Below are 14,646 nucleotides of genomic sequence, written 5' to 3'. Positions count from 1 at the left end.
CACACACACACACACACACACACACACACACACACACACACACACACGCACACACGCACACACGCACACGCACACATGCACACACACACACACACACACACACACACACACACACACACGCACATATGCACACACACACGCACATATGCACACACACGCACACGCACACATGCACACACACACACACGCACACACACGCACACACACACACACACGCACATATGCACATATGCACACACACACACACACGCACACGCACACGCACACGCACACGCACACGCACACGCACACACACACGCACACACACACACACACACAATGAGATGAGAGGAGACAATTTGAGACCATATCAGATGATGTGAGACGTTATGATAAGACATGAGATGATATTTATAGTTGTATCAGACGAGGTGTTTTGTGTGTTTCTCACAAACAGAAACTTGGAACTAAAACCAGAAACAAATTGAACACAGCAAATCAGAGTTCACAAGAAAAAAAAAGAAAAAGAAGAAAACAAAGTAAAGAGACGCAGCTTTTCAGAATAAAAGCCATGGGTTTGTGAGTCTGAACCCTTTAAACTCAGCCTTTGGTGACCTTTGACCCTCAGGAGACAAACTTTTTTCCTTCACTGACTTGTTTCCTTCGTTCTTTTTCTGCCTCGATGGAATCAAACAGATCAGCTGCTGCCTCACAGCTGATCCCCCCACACAGAGACCACAGGAAGTCACATGACCACCACAGCTCTGAATCACTCCTGTCAAAGGAAAAACCAGTGAAGGTAAAAACCACTTCTCTCTGGGTTTTGATCATCTGTGCAACAGAAAAACATGAAATAAAACCAAGAACTAAAAAGTAAAACAAACCTCCACTGACAGACCAGAGCAATCAATACTGCAACTAGAAAACACAACCAGCAACAAAACTCACAAACAAATCCCCAAAAAACAAACGACAGAATTACTGTCAACAAACACACAAACAACCAGGAGTGGAAACCACCAGCAACAGAATCAGACCAGCAATGAGAACCAGAGACACAATCACTGCCAATGTCAACACGAACCTTTGGAAAAAAGATCAGAAACAAACACCCAACAACAGAAACCAGCAACTTAGACTGGTTTTTACAGTTATTTTGTAAACATTGTAAACTTTGAATCTGACAGATTACCAATGTCCTGTGGGGTTCCTCAGGGATCTGTTCTTGGACCTCTTCTGTTTAGCCTTTATATGCTTCCTTTAGGACACATTTTACACAACTGTAAGGTTGATTATCAGAGCTACGCAGATGACACACAACTATATCTATCACTGAACCCAGATGACTATGGTCCCATTGAGGTGTTGTGTGACTGTTTAGAAAAAGTAAACTGATGGATGAGTGAAAACTTCCTTCAACTAAACCATGACAAGATGGAGGTGATTGTCTTTGGTAACAAGGAAAAGAGGACTGTTGTCAGCAAGTATCTGAGTCTGGATCTTTAGAAGATAAAGACCAAGTCAAAAACCTTGGTGTTCTGATTGACTCAGATCTGACATTCAGCATCAGATCAAATCTATCACAAAAACATCTTCTACCACCTAAAGAACATCTCCAGAGTGAAAGGTTTAATGACTCAGAAAGATCAGGAGAAACTGGTCCATGCTTTTATCTCCAGCAGACTGGACTATTGTAATGGTCTTCATCAAACATCTACAGCTGGTTCAGAACGCTGCAGCTCAGGTCTGAACCAGAACAAAGAGGTCAGAACACATTACACTGGCTCCCAGTCAGCCTCAGAGGAGACTGTAAAGTTCTGCTGCTGGTTATAAATGTGTGAATGGGTTTGGTCCAGAATACATCAGTGAGATGTTAGTCAGGTATGAACCCAGCAGGTCTCTGAGATCTATGGACACAGGTCAGATAGTAGAGCCCAGAGCTCACAGTAACCATGGTGATGCTGTGTTTAGTTGTTATGCTTTATAATTATAAATAATTAGATATTTATACAACTACAAGTATTAGTATTATATTATTATTACTATTACAATTATATGTATAATATTAAGGCAAGGCGGGCATGGCAATGTTATTTGTATAGCCATTCAATCAGAGGCGTCTGGCCAATAGTGGGCGCTAGAGCGCCGCCCCCACCACTCAACATGTTAGTTTGAGTAAGACATAAAAAAAATATATATATATATAATAATAATGAATTAAAAATACTATTATTTATATATATATCTATATATAAAAACTCTTCCTCACCCTCCGCGGGCGGTCTCTCTCTTTTTTCCTCCAAGCTCAGGTCCTCTACCAGAGGCCTGGGAGCTTGAGGGTTCTTCAGTATCTTTGCTGTTCCTAGAACTGCACTTTTCTGGACCGAGATGTCTGATGTCTGATATATATATATATAATCAGAATAATTATTATATAGATAATGATGATGAGTAAAGTTCTTTGGTTCATCTGTGTCTGAGTGGTGACGTGTTTCTGCCCTAGCGTGCACTAATCTACAGCCATAGACTCTCCTTAAATGTTGTACATGCACATTAACTCCTCTTCAATAGAAGTCTATGGACAGTCTTGGGGCACAGTTTACCTGCGCCCAGAGTGACTCTGCGGCTGTGCAGAGTTGAATGCAGCCACTCAGTTACACAACACCCTCCTCCCGCCATGGGAGGGGCTAACGTCACAGTGGTCCGTCATAAAGTGGCTTTGACAGGTGAAGCCGTGGGACGTTAGAAGGAGAAGCAAAATGAAGAAAGAGAAATTAAATCATCCTGCCTACCTGCTGACTCAGCATGGATAAAGACATGTTGGGCCCATTTAAAGCAATTTTTCACAGAAGGCAAAGAAACATGAACAAACTAGAAACAAACTACATTGGAATGATTTCAAATCTTGAATATGTCCATATTTTTTAAACTAGGTCTTAAATTCTATTTTGTCAGGTTTTGAATTATGTATGTTCATTTACCACTTCCTTTGTCACCCCTTTTTTTTATTTAGTTACTTGTTAAAATAACTTAATTTTTATTTTTAAATCTGAAAAACTAAATTAAAAAAAAAACTAAATTTAAAAAGTATAATAACTCTGACACACACTTATCTTAAGCCTGGTATACGGTTCTGTCCCAGGACCTACACCGTCAACGTGACGCAGAGGTTGGCCAACTGGACTTCAGAGTAGAGGGAACGCATCGCTATATGATTAGCGCCACTAGGGGGTTGTTTTTGTTTCAGAGGATCATTAAAAAGCTCTTGTTTATCTTCTAGTCACAGAAAACAATGTTTCATGATTTTTAAGCATCTTAAAATGTAATTTATTTCTAGATTATTACTGACCTACTGTACCTAACTATGTGTGTTTAGTTGGACACAAACGTTAAAACAACGGTTTACGCTTTATTTTTCAATATAAACATATGCAACACATAAACAAAGTATAAAAGTGTATCGATCACACTGTCGACCACTCCGGTCCACAGTCACACCAGAGAGAGAGCAGCGAGGTAACCTGGTCCACGGCCATGAGAAGCGGGGAGTTGGAGCTCTGTAAATAACATCATGTCTGCTCCTCTATCAGCCTTTACAGTGTGTCTGTCATTGTTTACTGTTAATGAAACACACACACACAGTGATAATAACAGTAAACACATTGATTGACTCCGTTAGGTGATGTTTCACGTGCTGCAGCCATGAAAGGAAATATTAAAACTCTGGAACTTTTAGTCCATCTCTGTTCTCTCTGTGACTCAATCCACTGTAGAAACAACTCGTATCGCTACGCTAAAGGTTAAAACATGGCGGTGTGACTGGAAAAGGCAGTGACCGGGGCTGAGGTTTGGAGCTGACCAATCACAGCCCTTGTGTTCCTCGTCGCCTTGACGCGCAGTTCGAATTTCTGGGATGTGTACGTAAGGTTACGGGGAGGGGGTCTACGCCAACGTAGAGCGTGACTTGTGTCTATGGTGTTGATTTTACGCAGACCCATATATCAGGCTTTACTCACTTCATTGCATTTGTTCTTGTTTGTTTATGGGTTTATGGGTGATGTGGTAATACATTTGGTTAGTTTTAAAGCAGCACTTTCACAAACACTGTTTTTGGTGTATGTCTATTTTGGCGTTGTAGCCCCCCCTGCAGAAAACTGCAGCAGCCGCCACTGGATTCAATGTTTAAAAATCAATAGGAATATTTACTCACTTCATAAAGACCCACATGTATCAGGTCCAGTCAGTCACACAGAGCATTTCATTTTGTTCTTTAGATTAACTTTAATGTCTTCCACACATAGGTTGTTCTGAAGATGTTAATAATAAATGTAAGTATAGGTTAGTGTGAGCGTCTTTGGGCTGCAGAGGTTCTTCTTCTACTGATTATTAGAGGTTGTATATGAACAGAAATGTGTCAGACTGAGGTCAAAAACTGAATTGTTAGGTTTTATTTCTGTTATATGAGGCTGTTTGGTTCTCATCCATTTATGAGGTCTGTGGACCACGTGCACGATCAACACAAAAAGCCTCCATGATCAACCGGTAGATCGCGATCGACGTCTTGTGCACTGTTGCTGTAGTTCCTATAGTTGCCGTACAGATTTTGTGCAAGATTAAAATGTCCGTCTCTCTGTCCTGTTTATATAAACAGATTGTGTGTAAATGTGTGATATTTTGAAGTGAATTCTGTATTTTCCGTAATCAGAGGAAGCCTGAGGACCAATGTTAGAACGTTGGAACAATGGACCCCCCAGTATCTGTGTGTCCCCTGTGCCGTGGTATCTGTGACAGAGACTGAGATTCAGTCAGTGGTTCATCACAAACACACACACACACTCACACACGAGCACATACACGCACGCGCACGTACACACACACACAAACATACACACACACACACACACACACGTACAGACACATGTACACACACACACACACACACACACACACACACACACACACACACACACACACACACACACACACACACACACACACACACACACACACACACACACACACACACACACACACACACACACACACACACACACACACACACACACACACACACACACACACACCAAGCTGATCTGTGCTTTGATCCGTTCACTGCTTTTCAGCATAAAATTTTAAAGGATTAAAGTGAAAATCTGGCTGGTTTTGGATCTTAGAGCTAAAATCAGAGTGGAGGGAGGAGAGACTCTAGGTAGGAAATGTAAAAGGGTGGGAAAAGGTAATTATTTTAGAGTGAGATGTGAAGTTGTAGTTGTGTATATTGTGCTTATTGTGTTGTGTAATCAAACCAGTCTGGTGACCAGTGTGTAGCTTAGGTATAATGGTGGTGTCTGTGGACAGAGGGAAGGAGTGAGTAGTAATACCTAAAACAGGTATTTAGGATTAACGTGTCTAAAGTTAAGCCCAGTACCAGTTTTATCCACAGTCTAAGACATGTCAGTGTATCATAGACCAGTGTATTTGTAAGAACCTCTACTGCAAACCCAAGCGCTGCCCCCAGACGCCCCCAAGCTGAGAGGCAGCCACCGCCCCCCCACATACACAACCAAGAAAGCCCCAAGGAGCCAAGGACCCAGCGCACCCCGCCACCGACCCCAGAGGAATCCTGCAGTCCAAAATGGAGGACAGTTTTTTGGTAATTCGAAACCAAAATTGTTGAACTGGGGAACAAAGCCATAAGGCATGTAAATATGAATCAGCTGTTCTCTGGGTGCACTGAGAGCAGATGTCTGTTGGGGAAAAGCCCATTTTTGGCATTTTCTGTTGGGCAATGTGGGATCTGTTTAGCGATTGGCAAGTGATTAGAGTTAGTGTTTAAGAGTGTGCTGTATAAATTTGAGAGTTTTTTTAAAATTTGTTGAGATTTTTTTATTTTTCTATGTATAGCCAGTTCTGGAGGTTGTAAGGTAATTAGATCTACTGGAGTGTTTTTCTTGATTGTCTCTGTTACTTGTAAGTACTGTAAAAAATTACTTTAATTTACATTGAATGTTTGGGTTAGATTGTCATATGTTCTGAGCTTATAATTTTTGACGAGGTCTTGGAGATGAATAATTCCGCTCTCTTCCCATGTCTTCAGATAGAGCAGTGTTTTTTTAATTCTAAAGTCAGGGTTGTGCCAGATTGGAGACAACATGCTAGTTTTTAATTGAACATTTGTTATGTCCAGGTCTTTCCACCACACAGTCAGGGTGGAGGCAATCAGTGGGTTTTTAAAGCAGTTATGACGTTCGAGGGTCACAGTGATAAAAGGGAGATCAGAGTTTAATATGTTTGCAGTCTAGCTGTTCTATTTCTAGCCAGGTGTTGTGGTATTATGTTGGTTTTAGCCATTCTGTTAAATATAATATTTGTTCGCTAAGTAATAATGCATGAAATTAGGAGCTTCTAAACCACCCGCGCTTTTATTTTTTTGGAGGGTTGAAAGACTTATTTTGGGTTTTTATTCCTGGCATAGAATTTTGTAATTGCAGAATTTAATCTTTGGAACGATTGCGTTGGTGGTTTCCTCGCATCCACTGAAAGCATGTCACCTCTGACAGAGTTAAAAGTTTTTAGTTACGTTTTTCACATATATAATGGTAAAGTTTATCGTTTACTTACTGATGAATGAGACATGAGACAACGAAGTTTCTACACAATACAAGTGATGAGCTGAGCTCCTCTTCTGCAGCAGCTGTGAACATGCATGTGAGTGAGATGGAGCACAGAGGGGAGGGGCGAGGGGGGTAAAGGCGGAGCCATCGGGGAGGCTACATTCAAAATCATGCTAGCTTCTGAAAATCGACTACCCTACCTTTAAAGGGAGGATTGATGATTACGACCAGTTAATGGAATACTCTGATAATTTAGAGAATCTGTTTATTAGTTTAATTAATTCTTCTAATGAGGATTGGGGTTCTTACAAATAGAGTAAAATATCATCCACATAAAGATTAATTTTGTGTTCTGAGGTGGATGAGTGGATTCCTTTAATAACAGAGTTCTGACGAGCAGCTGCTGCGAGAGGTTCAACAAATATTGCAAAAAGCAAAGGTGAGAGTGGGCAACCTTGTCTGGTTCCCCTCTGCAGTGTGAAGCTTTGGGATGTTATTTTGTTTGTGGTTACTGAGGCCTTAGGTTTAGAGTATAGGGTGGAGATCCATTGTATGAATGATTCTCCAAAGCCAAATTTGCCAAGGACAGCAAGGAGGAACGACCAGTTGAATCTATCGAATGCTTTTTCTGCGTCTAGGGACAAGATTATTGTTTTCTTTTTAGAGTTCTGTGCCATGTTGATCACATTAAACAGTCTTCTAACATTGTCTGTGGAGTGTCTATTTTTAATAAATCCTGTCTGGTCTTGGTATATAATTGACTGTACGACTTTCTCTAACCTGGAAGTGAGTGCTTTGGAAATAATTTTTATGTCTGTGTTAATAAGTGAGATGTGACGGTAACTTGAGGGTAACATGGGGTTTTTGTCTGGTTTAAGTAGTAATTTAATGTTTGCTGTATTCATGTGACCTCCTACATAACCTTTATTTTTAATCTCTGTTACTACTCTGAAAAAGAGCGGAGCCAGCATTGACCAGAAGTGTTTTAAGAACTCAGCAGGGAACCCATCTGGACCTGGTGCTTTGCCTGTTGACATGCTATCTAAAGCATTTTGTAGTTCTTGTAAAGTTAATGGTGAGTCTAAGGTGGTTTTCTGATCTATGAAACACACGTTTGTTGACATTTAGAGCCGTTGGTGTGCAACGACCTTCGATCAGAGCCCCAAGTCTTTTTCACGCACACGCACGCACGCACGCACACACACACACACACACACACACACACAGGTCTGCTCTCGGCGCAGACATAAATATGTACATAAATATAAATACATATAAAGTGTATTTCATATATTTTATATTAGAGGTGGGATGATAGACAGAGGTCACAATATAATGATATTTTAGAAAGGAAAAAAAGACCTAAAATGTCAGTTGTGAAGATCAGCATGTTTTTATCATTTTTATTTGACTTTAACTTGACCTTTAAAAAAATATTAAAAAAAATATAAAATAAAATAAACAATATATTCCTCTATGAAGTGCACAAAGTGTCACTGCAGATGAAACACTAAAACATACTGACAGTTCATGTCCACTCAGCTCAGATTTAAACACAGGAACAAGTTCTTTTTCAACAGTATTAACAGCTACATTTACAGTATATTTACTCACAACAACTGAGACCTTTGGACACTGACTTTGTTTCCTGCAGGAATTAAAAGCAATGCTGTTGGTTGCCAGGTTGACTTTGTAAAAGTTGAATAACAGGAGCCAGAAGCTGCTCATTTATGGACTTATTAAATAATATCGTTAGCCTCTGTTGGTCGTTTTAAAGGCTTTGAGAGGCACAGGCTACATATCTGAGCTCATAGTAACATAAATCTATTATTAATGTGAGCTAAACCAGTGGTTCTCAACCTTTTCAGCTCACAACCCCCAAAATAAAGGTCCCAGAGAGCGGGGACCCCCACTGTAGATGATGGTGGTTGAACACAGACATCAACATTGAAGAACAGTCATGTGGAGATGATGATCCATTGTTCTATGAATCTGTGATAACCACATTTATTTATTCATCTGAATAATATCCACTGTTATCCAGGAACGTTTATTATTATTATTATAGTCATCTTAAAGATGGAAATCCTGGTTTTAATCACTAATAAAATGGTTCAAAGTGAATAAAAATGGTGGAAAAGGATTTAAAAAACCACAGAAATTGGTTAAAAGTTGTAAATTAGATAAAAACAGACAGAAAAAGTGGTTAAAAATGGTTCAAAGTGTTAATATTGGAACAATTAGTTTAAACTGGCAAATAATGGTCATGACAAATAGTGAATGTGGTTAAATTGGCAAAAAAAATAATTAGAAATGGTGAAAAGAGGTTAAAAGTGACAATAATGGGTCAATATATGTGACATTAGGTGTAAAAGTGGTGGAAAAGGTTTAGAAGTGCTGAACACATCTGGAAAGTGGAAAAATGTGTAGAAAAGAAAATAGAGTTGAGAACCCATGAACTGTTCTAAAGGTGATATTTAGTGGATGAATGATTTCCATAGAGCAGATCAGATAATGATCATTGATCAATGTTGAATATGAGACGCTGAGTGAAAAAAACACATCATTTGTGTTGTTTTTAATAAACAATGTGACTGTAAACTCACAGTAAAGATACCATGTGACTGGATGGCTTCATTTTTTTAAATTTATATTAATCTGACTCTGTCCGAAATATTATCTATCATTTCATTTCTCATCTTTTGGTTACCTGGTTAGGCTTCCTAATTAATACATGTATTGATATTAATATTTATGGTGTGGGCGTCTGAGCCTTTTTTGTGTCACTATACCCATAGATTTACATTTTATTTATTTATTAAAAATGGTAAAATGATTCTAAGGAGAAAAAAGTGACAGGTGAACTTGACCTGAAACATGTTTTAATAATTATTAATTAGGTATGTGTGAGACATAAAACCGGTTCACCACGTTTGTGTTTAATTAACTTGTAACTGACAATTTTCATAGAATTTCCGTGACAATTACAATTACAAAGTCAAATATTTGAACTCAATAACAATTCAATTATGATTGCAACATTTTTTTCCCCAAATCAATAAATAAAAATAAAAAACAAAATAAGTGAGTTTTTTCTTCCCACTGTCGCTTGTTGGGTTCTTTCTTTCTTTCTATGAATTTTATATTGTTAAGCCCTTTGAGATGACTTTATGTTCTGTGCTATATAAATAAAGTTGAATTGAATTGAAATTACAATTAAAATTATGATTACATCATCATTAATTATCAATAATTCAATATTTTTATTTTATTTTAACTTTTACTGTTTATTTGGTTCTCACTATTCATATTAAAGGTTAAGGTTTTACCCAGCGTGTGTGTGTCTGTGTCTGTGTGTGTGTGTGTGTGTGTCTTTTCCTCTTTCTGACCATTATTATTATTATTATTAACATCATAATTATTTTTTAATAATACTACTGTTGTTGTTGTTGTTGATAATAATAATAATAATAATAATAATAATAATAATAGTACCATCATTTTTATTGTCAATATGATTTTTCAGAGTAAATGTATATATTGATGTGAGATAAAAACCATTTCAATGAAGATAAAAAGTGATCATCATCATCATCATCATCCTCGCTCCTACCTGAGCAGCAGCATCAGTCTACAGACCAGCACTAGTCCGGTACTGGTCCCGGTCCCGGTCCCGGTGCGGCGCGCGCCCTCCATCTCAGTGACGTGAGTCAGGCGGCGCGCGGCGACAGCATCAAAGGAGCCCGAGCACGAGGCTCCATGTGGTGACCGGAAGTGTCCCCTAAGAGGGAGTAAACAAAAAACAAACAAAAACAAAGAAAAAGCTCCAGAGAGGAGCTGTGACTGTCAGTCCGTCTCACGAGCGCTCCTGAGGCGGCCAGCAAAGCTCCGCCCCCTTTTATAAAGGCTGTCAGTGTGGCTCAGCCAATCAGAGGGAGTCCTGGAGAGCTGCTGTTCTGCATGTTTCACTCCTCAACATATAGTTCTATACTTTGAGTATATTTATTTAAAATCTAATCTAATTAATTAGAGACTTTGTAATTAATTAATCTAAATAAATGTCCTAAAAATATTTGACACGAGAAGCAATGTTTTTCAATTTAAATGTTTGATGATTTATGACAGAATCAATGTAAATAATAAAGTATCTTAAACAACTAAATAGTGTTTATTATTTCCATCACTGAGTGCTAACACAATGTGTAATATTAATATAGAATATTATATCATTGTTCACTAAGCACTAACTTATATTTAACTAAGATATATTCATGCTTTTCTGTATGATTAGTAAACTTTCTAAAACAAATATGTTTTTGTATTAAAATAAAAAACATAACTTAGTCCAGAACATTCCATAGAAATATAAACTGAACAGTACTGAATAGTTTTTCTACATAGCAGTTGAGTCAGACAATGCTATCTTTAGCAGCGTTTCTAGCCCCGCCCACATCCTCTACCGCAGAGTGGTCGACTGTCACTACAATCATTTATCACTGACTTTGTTCATTTGTCACTCATGGATTTATTATTGGTTCTGAACCCTGTCTGAGTGTCAGTGTGGATTGGAGACACTGTCTGCTCCACTAGGACCATTGTCCCTGCTAGCTGCTACATGTTAGCATTGATGTGTTAGCTGATACATGTTAGCATTGAGGTGCTAGCTGTTACATGTTAGCATTGAGGTGTTAGCTGTTACATGTTAGCATTGAGGTGTTAGCTGTTACATGTTAGCATTGAGGTGTTAGCTGCTACATGTTAGCATTGAGGCGTTAGCTGCTACATGTTAGCATTGATGCGTTAGCTGCTACATGTTAGCATTGAGGTGCTATCTGCTACATGTTAGCATTGAGGTGATAGCTGCTACATGTTAGCATTGAGGTGCTAGCTGCTACATGTTAGCATTGAGGTGCTAGCTGCAACATGTTAGCGTTGAGGTGTTAGCTGCTACATGTTAGCATTGAGGTGTCATCTGCTACATGTTAGCATTGAAGTGCTAGCTGCTACTTGTTTGGCATTGAGGTGCTAGCTGCTACGTCTTTAGCACTGAGGTGCTAGTTGCTACATGTTTGCATCGAAGTGCTAGCTGCTACGTGTTTAGCATTGAGGTGCTAGCTGCTATGTGTTTAGCATTGAGGTGCTAGCTGCTATGTGTTTAGCATTGAGGTGCTAGCTGCTACATGTTAGCATTGAGGTGCTAGCTGCTACATGTTAGCATTGAGAAGCTAGCTGCTACATGTTAGCATTGAGGAGCTAGCTGTTATATGTTACATGAGCATTATATTGATAGAGCACCGTTCACCAAGTCAAATTCTCGTGTGTATAACATACATTACATGGCCAATAAAGTTGATTCTGATTGAGGTGCTAGTTGCTACATGTAAGCATTGAGCTGCTATATATTTAGCATTGAGGTGCTAGCTGTTGCATGTTAAAATTGAGCTGCTAGCTGAGGCTAGCAGAGCTCAGCTGATCCTCAAACAGACAACTGGCTTTAGTTTTCTATCCAGCGTTTTTATTAAAACTAAAATTAACTCCCATGAAGCTCAGCAACTACTTCTCCTCTGGTTCTCCTGTTTCTTGTGTTGTGCTCTGTGCATCAGTATTATGGGTATACCAGGAACTCATGAAATGAGAAAGGTTCCACGCTGTTTGGAGTGAAAAAAAAAGCAGCGTTGTTTTTTAGGTGCGTTATTTTTCTGTAAATAATTAATCGTTGTTAAAGAGTTAAAGTCCCAGCCATAAAATAAATATACATAGTGTTGTGGGTAAATTAGTGATCATGTGATCTTGTGGCTGATTTGAGGGAATTCTGGAGTCTGTTGGACTTCATTCACGTCTTTTTGTTACACACACACACACACACGCACACACACACACACACCATCTGCCCTTCCACTTCAGTGGTCGGCTGATGACACACACGTGGGCAGAGAAACACATAGATCAGATTGTGTGTGTGTGTTTGTGTGTGTGTCTGTGTGTGTGTGTGTGTGTGTGTGTGTACCTGAGGCTCTATGACTCACAGCTTCTTCCTCTGTGGACGGTCCACCGTGTAGGAGCAGATGGTGAATCTTCCTGTTCTGCTGTGTGTGTGTGTGTGTGTGTGTGTGAGCCTTTAACCTTTGACCTTTTAATGTGTGCTGTGTTATCTGACGTAGATCGGCCTCAGAGTCTATACACAGAAAACAGCAATAATTAATCATCCGTGTAATAATAAATCAGCCATACCTTTCATTTGGGCCAAGCGTGGGAATGTTGGGAATGCTAATGTATTTTGTTGTAATTTGATCTATCGATAAGAACTTTTTGATCTATAAGAACTTTCCTGCATTATCTATCTATCTATCTATCTATCTATCTATCTATCTATCTATCTATCTATCTATCTATCTATCTATCTATCTATCTATCTATCTATCTATCTATCTATCTATGCATCCATCCATCCATCCATCCATCCATCCATCCATCTATCTATTTATCTAAGCAGGTCTGCATGTGTGCATGTGTACGTGTGTCGACCTGAAACTTTGTCAATGGCTTCCACATACGGAGTGTGTGACTCCGTAATTTTCGGACACAGCTGAGAGGGCGTGGGGGTGGGCACTCCAGTGATTGGATAACAACATTGGAACATAGGATGACATAATTGGAACATAGGGATGACATCATCACTGTAGAGGTCGGACTGATGACATCATCACTGGATAGGTAGAACCAATGTTCTAATGTTCTAATATACCAATGCTCCAAAATGGGTGGGGTGTGGGGGTGGGCTCTCCAGTGAATGGCTTTGGCCCGCATTGTTTTAGAACACTGATGATGTCATCAACAGTGATGTCATCAGAGTTCCAATCAGAATGTTCTAACTGATGATGTCATGTTACACGTGGGTTAAACCGAACGGGACATGAGGAGCATCTGAGCCACACGCACTACTATTACTACTATTATTATAACTACTACTACTACTATTACTACTATTATTATAACTACTACTACTACTATTACTACTACTATTATAACTACTATTACTATTACTACTACTATTACTACTACTATTATTACTACTACTACTACTATTACTACTACTATTATAACTACTATTACTATTACTACTGCTATTATACCTACTACTACTATTACTACTACGATTATTACTACTACTACTAGTATTACTACTACTATTATAACTACTAATACTACTATTATAACTACTATTACTATTACTACTACTATTATACCTACTACTACTATTACTACTATTATTATAACTACTACTACTACTATTACTACTATTATTATAACTACTACTACTACTATTACTACTACTATTATAACTACTATTACTATTACTACTACTATTACTACTACTATTATTACTACTACTACTACTATTACTACTACTATTATAACTACTATTACTATTACTACTGCTATTATACCTACTACTACTATTACTACTACGATTATTACTACTACTACTAGTATTACTACTACTATTATAACTACTACTACTACTATTATAACTACTATTACTATTACTACTGCTATTATACCTACTACTACTATTACTACTGCTATTATAACTACTACTACTACTATTACTACTACTATTATAACTACTATTACTATTACTACTGCTATTATAACTACTATTACTACTACTATTACTATAACCTCTATAACTTCTACTACTACATCACTACTACTATTACTACTACTATTATAACTACTACTACTACTACTACTACTACTATAACCACTATCACTACTTTTATTACTACTATTACTACTATTATTATAACTACTAATACTATTACTACTACTATTATAACTACTACTACTACTACTACTATTACTACTACTATTATAACTACTATTACTATTTCTACTGCTATTATAATCAATCAATCAATCAATCTTTTATTTGTATAGCGCCAAATCATAACCAATGGTATCTCAAGACACTTTACAGTAGAGCAGTCTTAAGGACGGACTCTTCATTTTATGGATACACACATATGCATATATACGTATATACACATAC

At 38.2% G+C, this 14,646-nt stretch overlaps 1 protein-coding gene across 4 annotated transcripts in view; it reads right to left on the bottom strand.

The window, feature by feature from the left end:
• glra3 (glycine receptor, alpha 3) overlaps positions 1-10,443 on the bottom strand; it is a 67,506-nt gene extending 57,063 nt beyond the window's left edge. For all 4 annotated transcript variants that reach the window (XM_028455854.1, XM_028455870.1, XM_028455862.1 and 1 more), the window contains exon 1: positions 10,207-10,443. In XM_028455854.1, coding sequence (XP_028311655.1) covers positions 10,207-10,289 — 83 coding nt within the window. In that variant the 5' untranslated portion in view covers positions 10,290-10,443. The remainder of the gene's footprint in view (positions 1-10,206) is intronic.
• Positions 10,444-14,646: the final 4,203 nt, after the last annotated feature.

This window comes from Gouania willdenowi, chromosome 1 (genome assembly GCF_900634775.1).
Source record: "Gouania willdenowi chromosome 1, fGouWil2.1, whole genome shotgun sequence".
Classification (NCBI taxonomy): Eukaryota; Metazoa; Chordata; class Actinopteri; order Blenniiformes; family Gobiesocidae; genus Gouania; species Gouania willdenowi.
The sequence above is the reverse complement of the archived record's forward strand: the minus strand, read 5'-3'. Positions and strand labels throughout refer to the sequence as shown.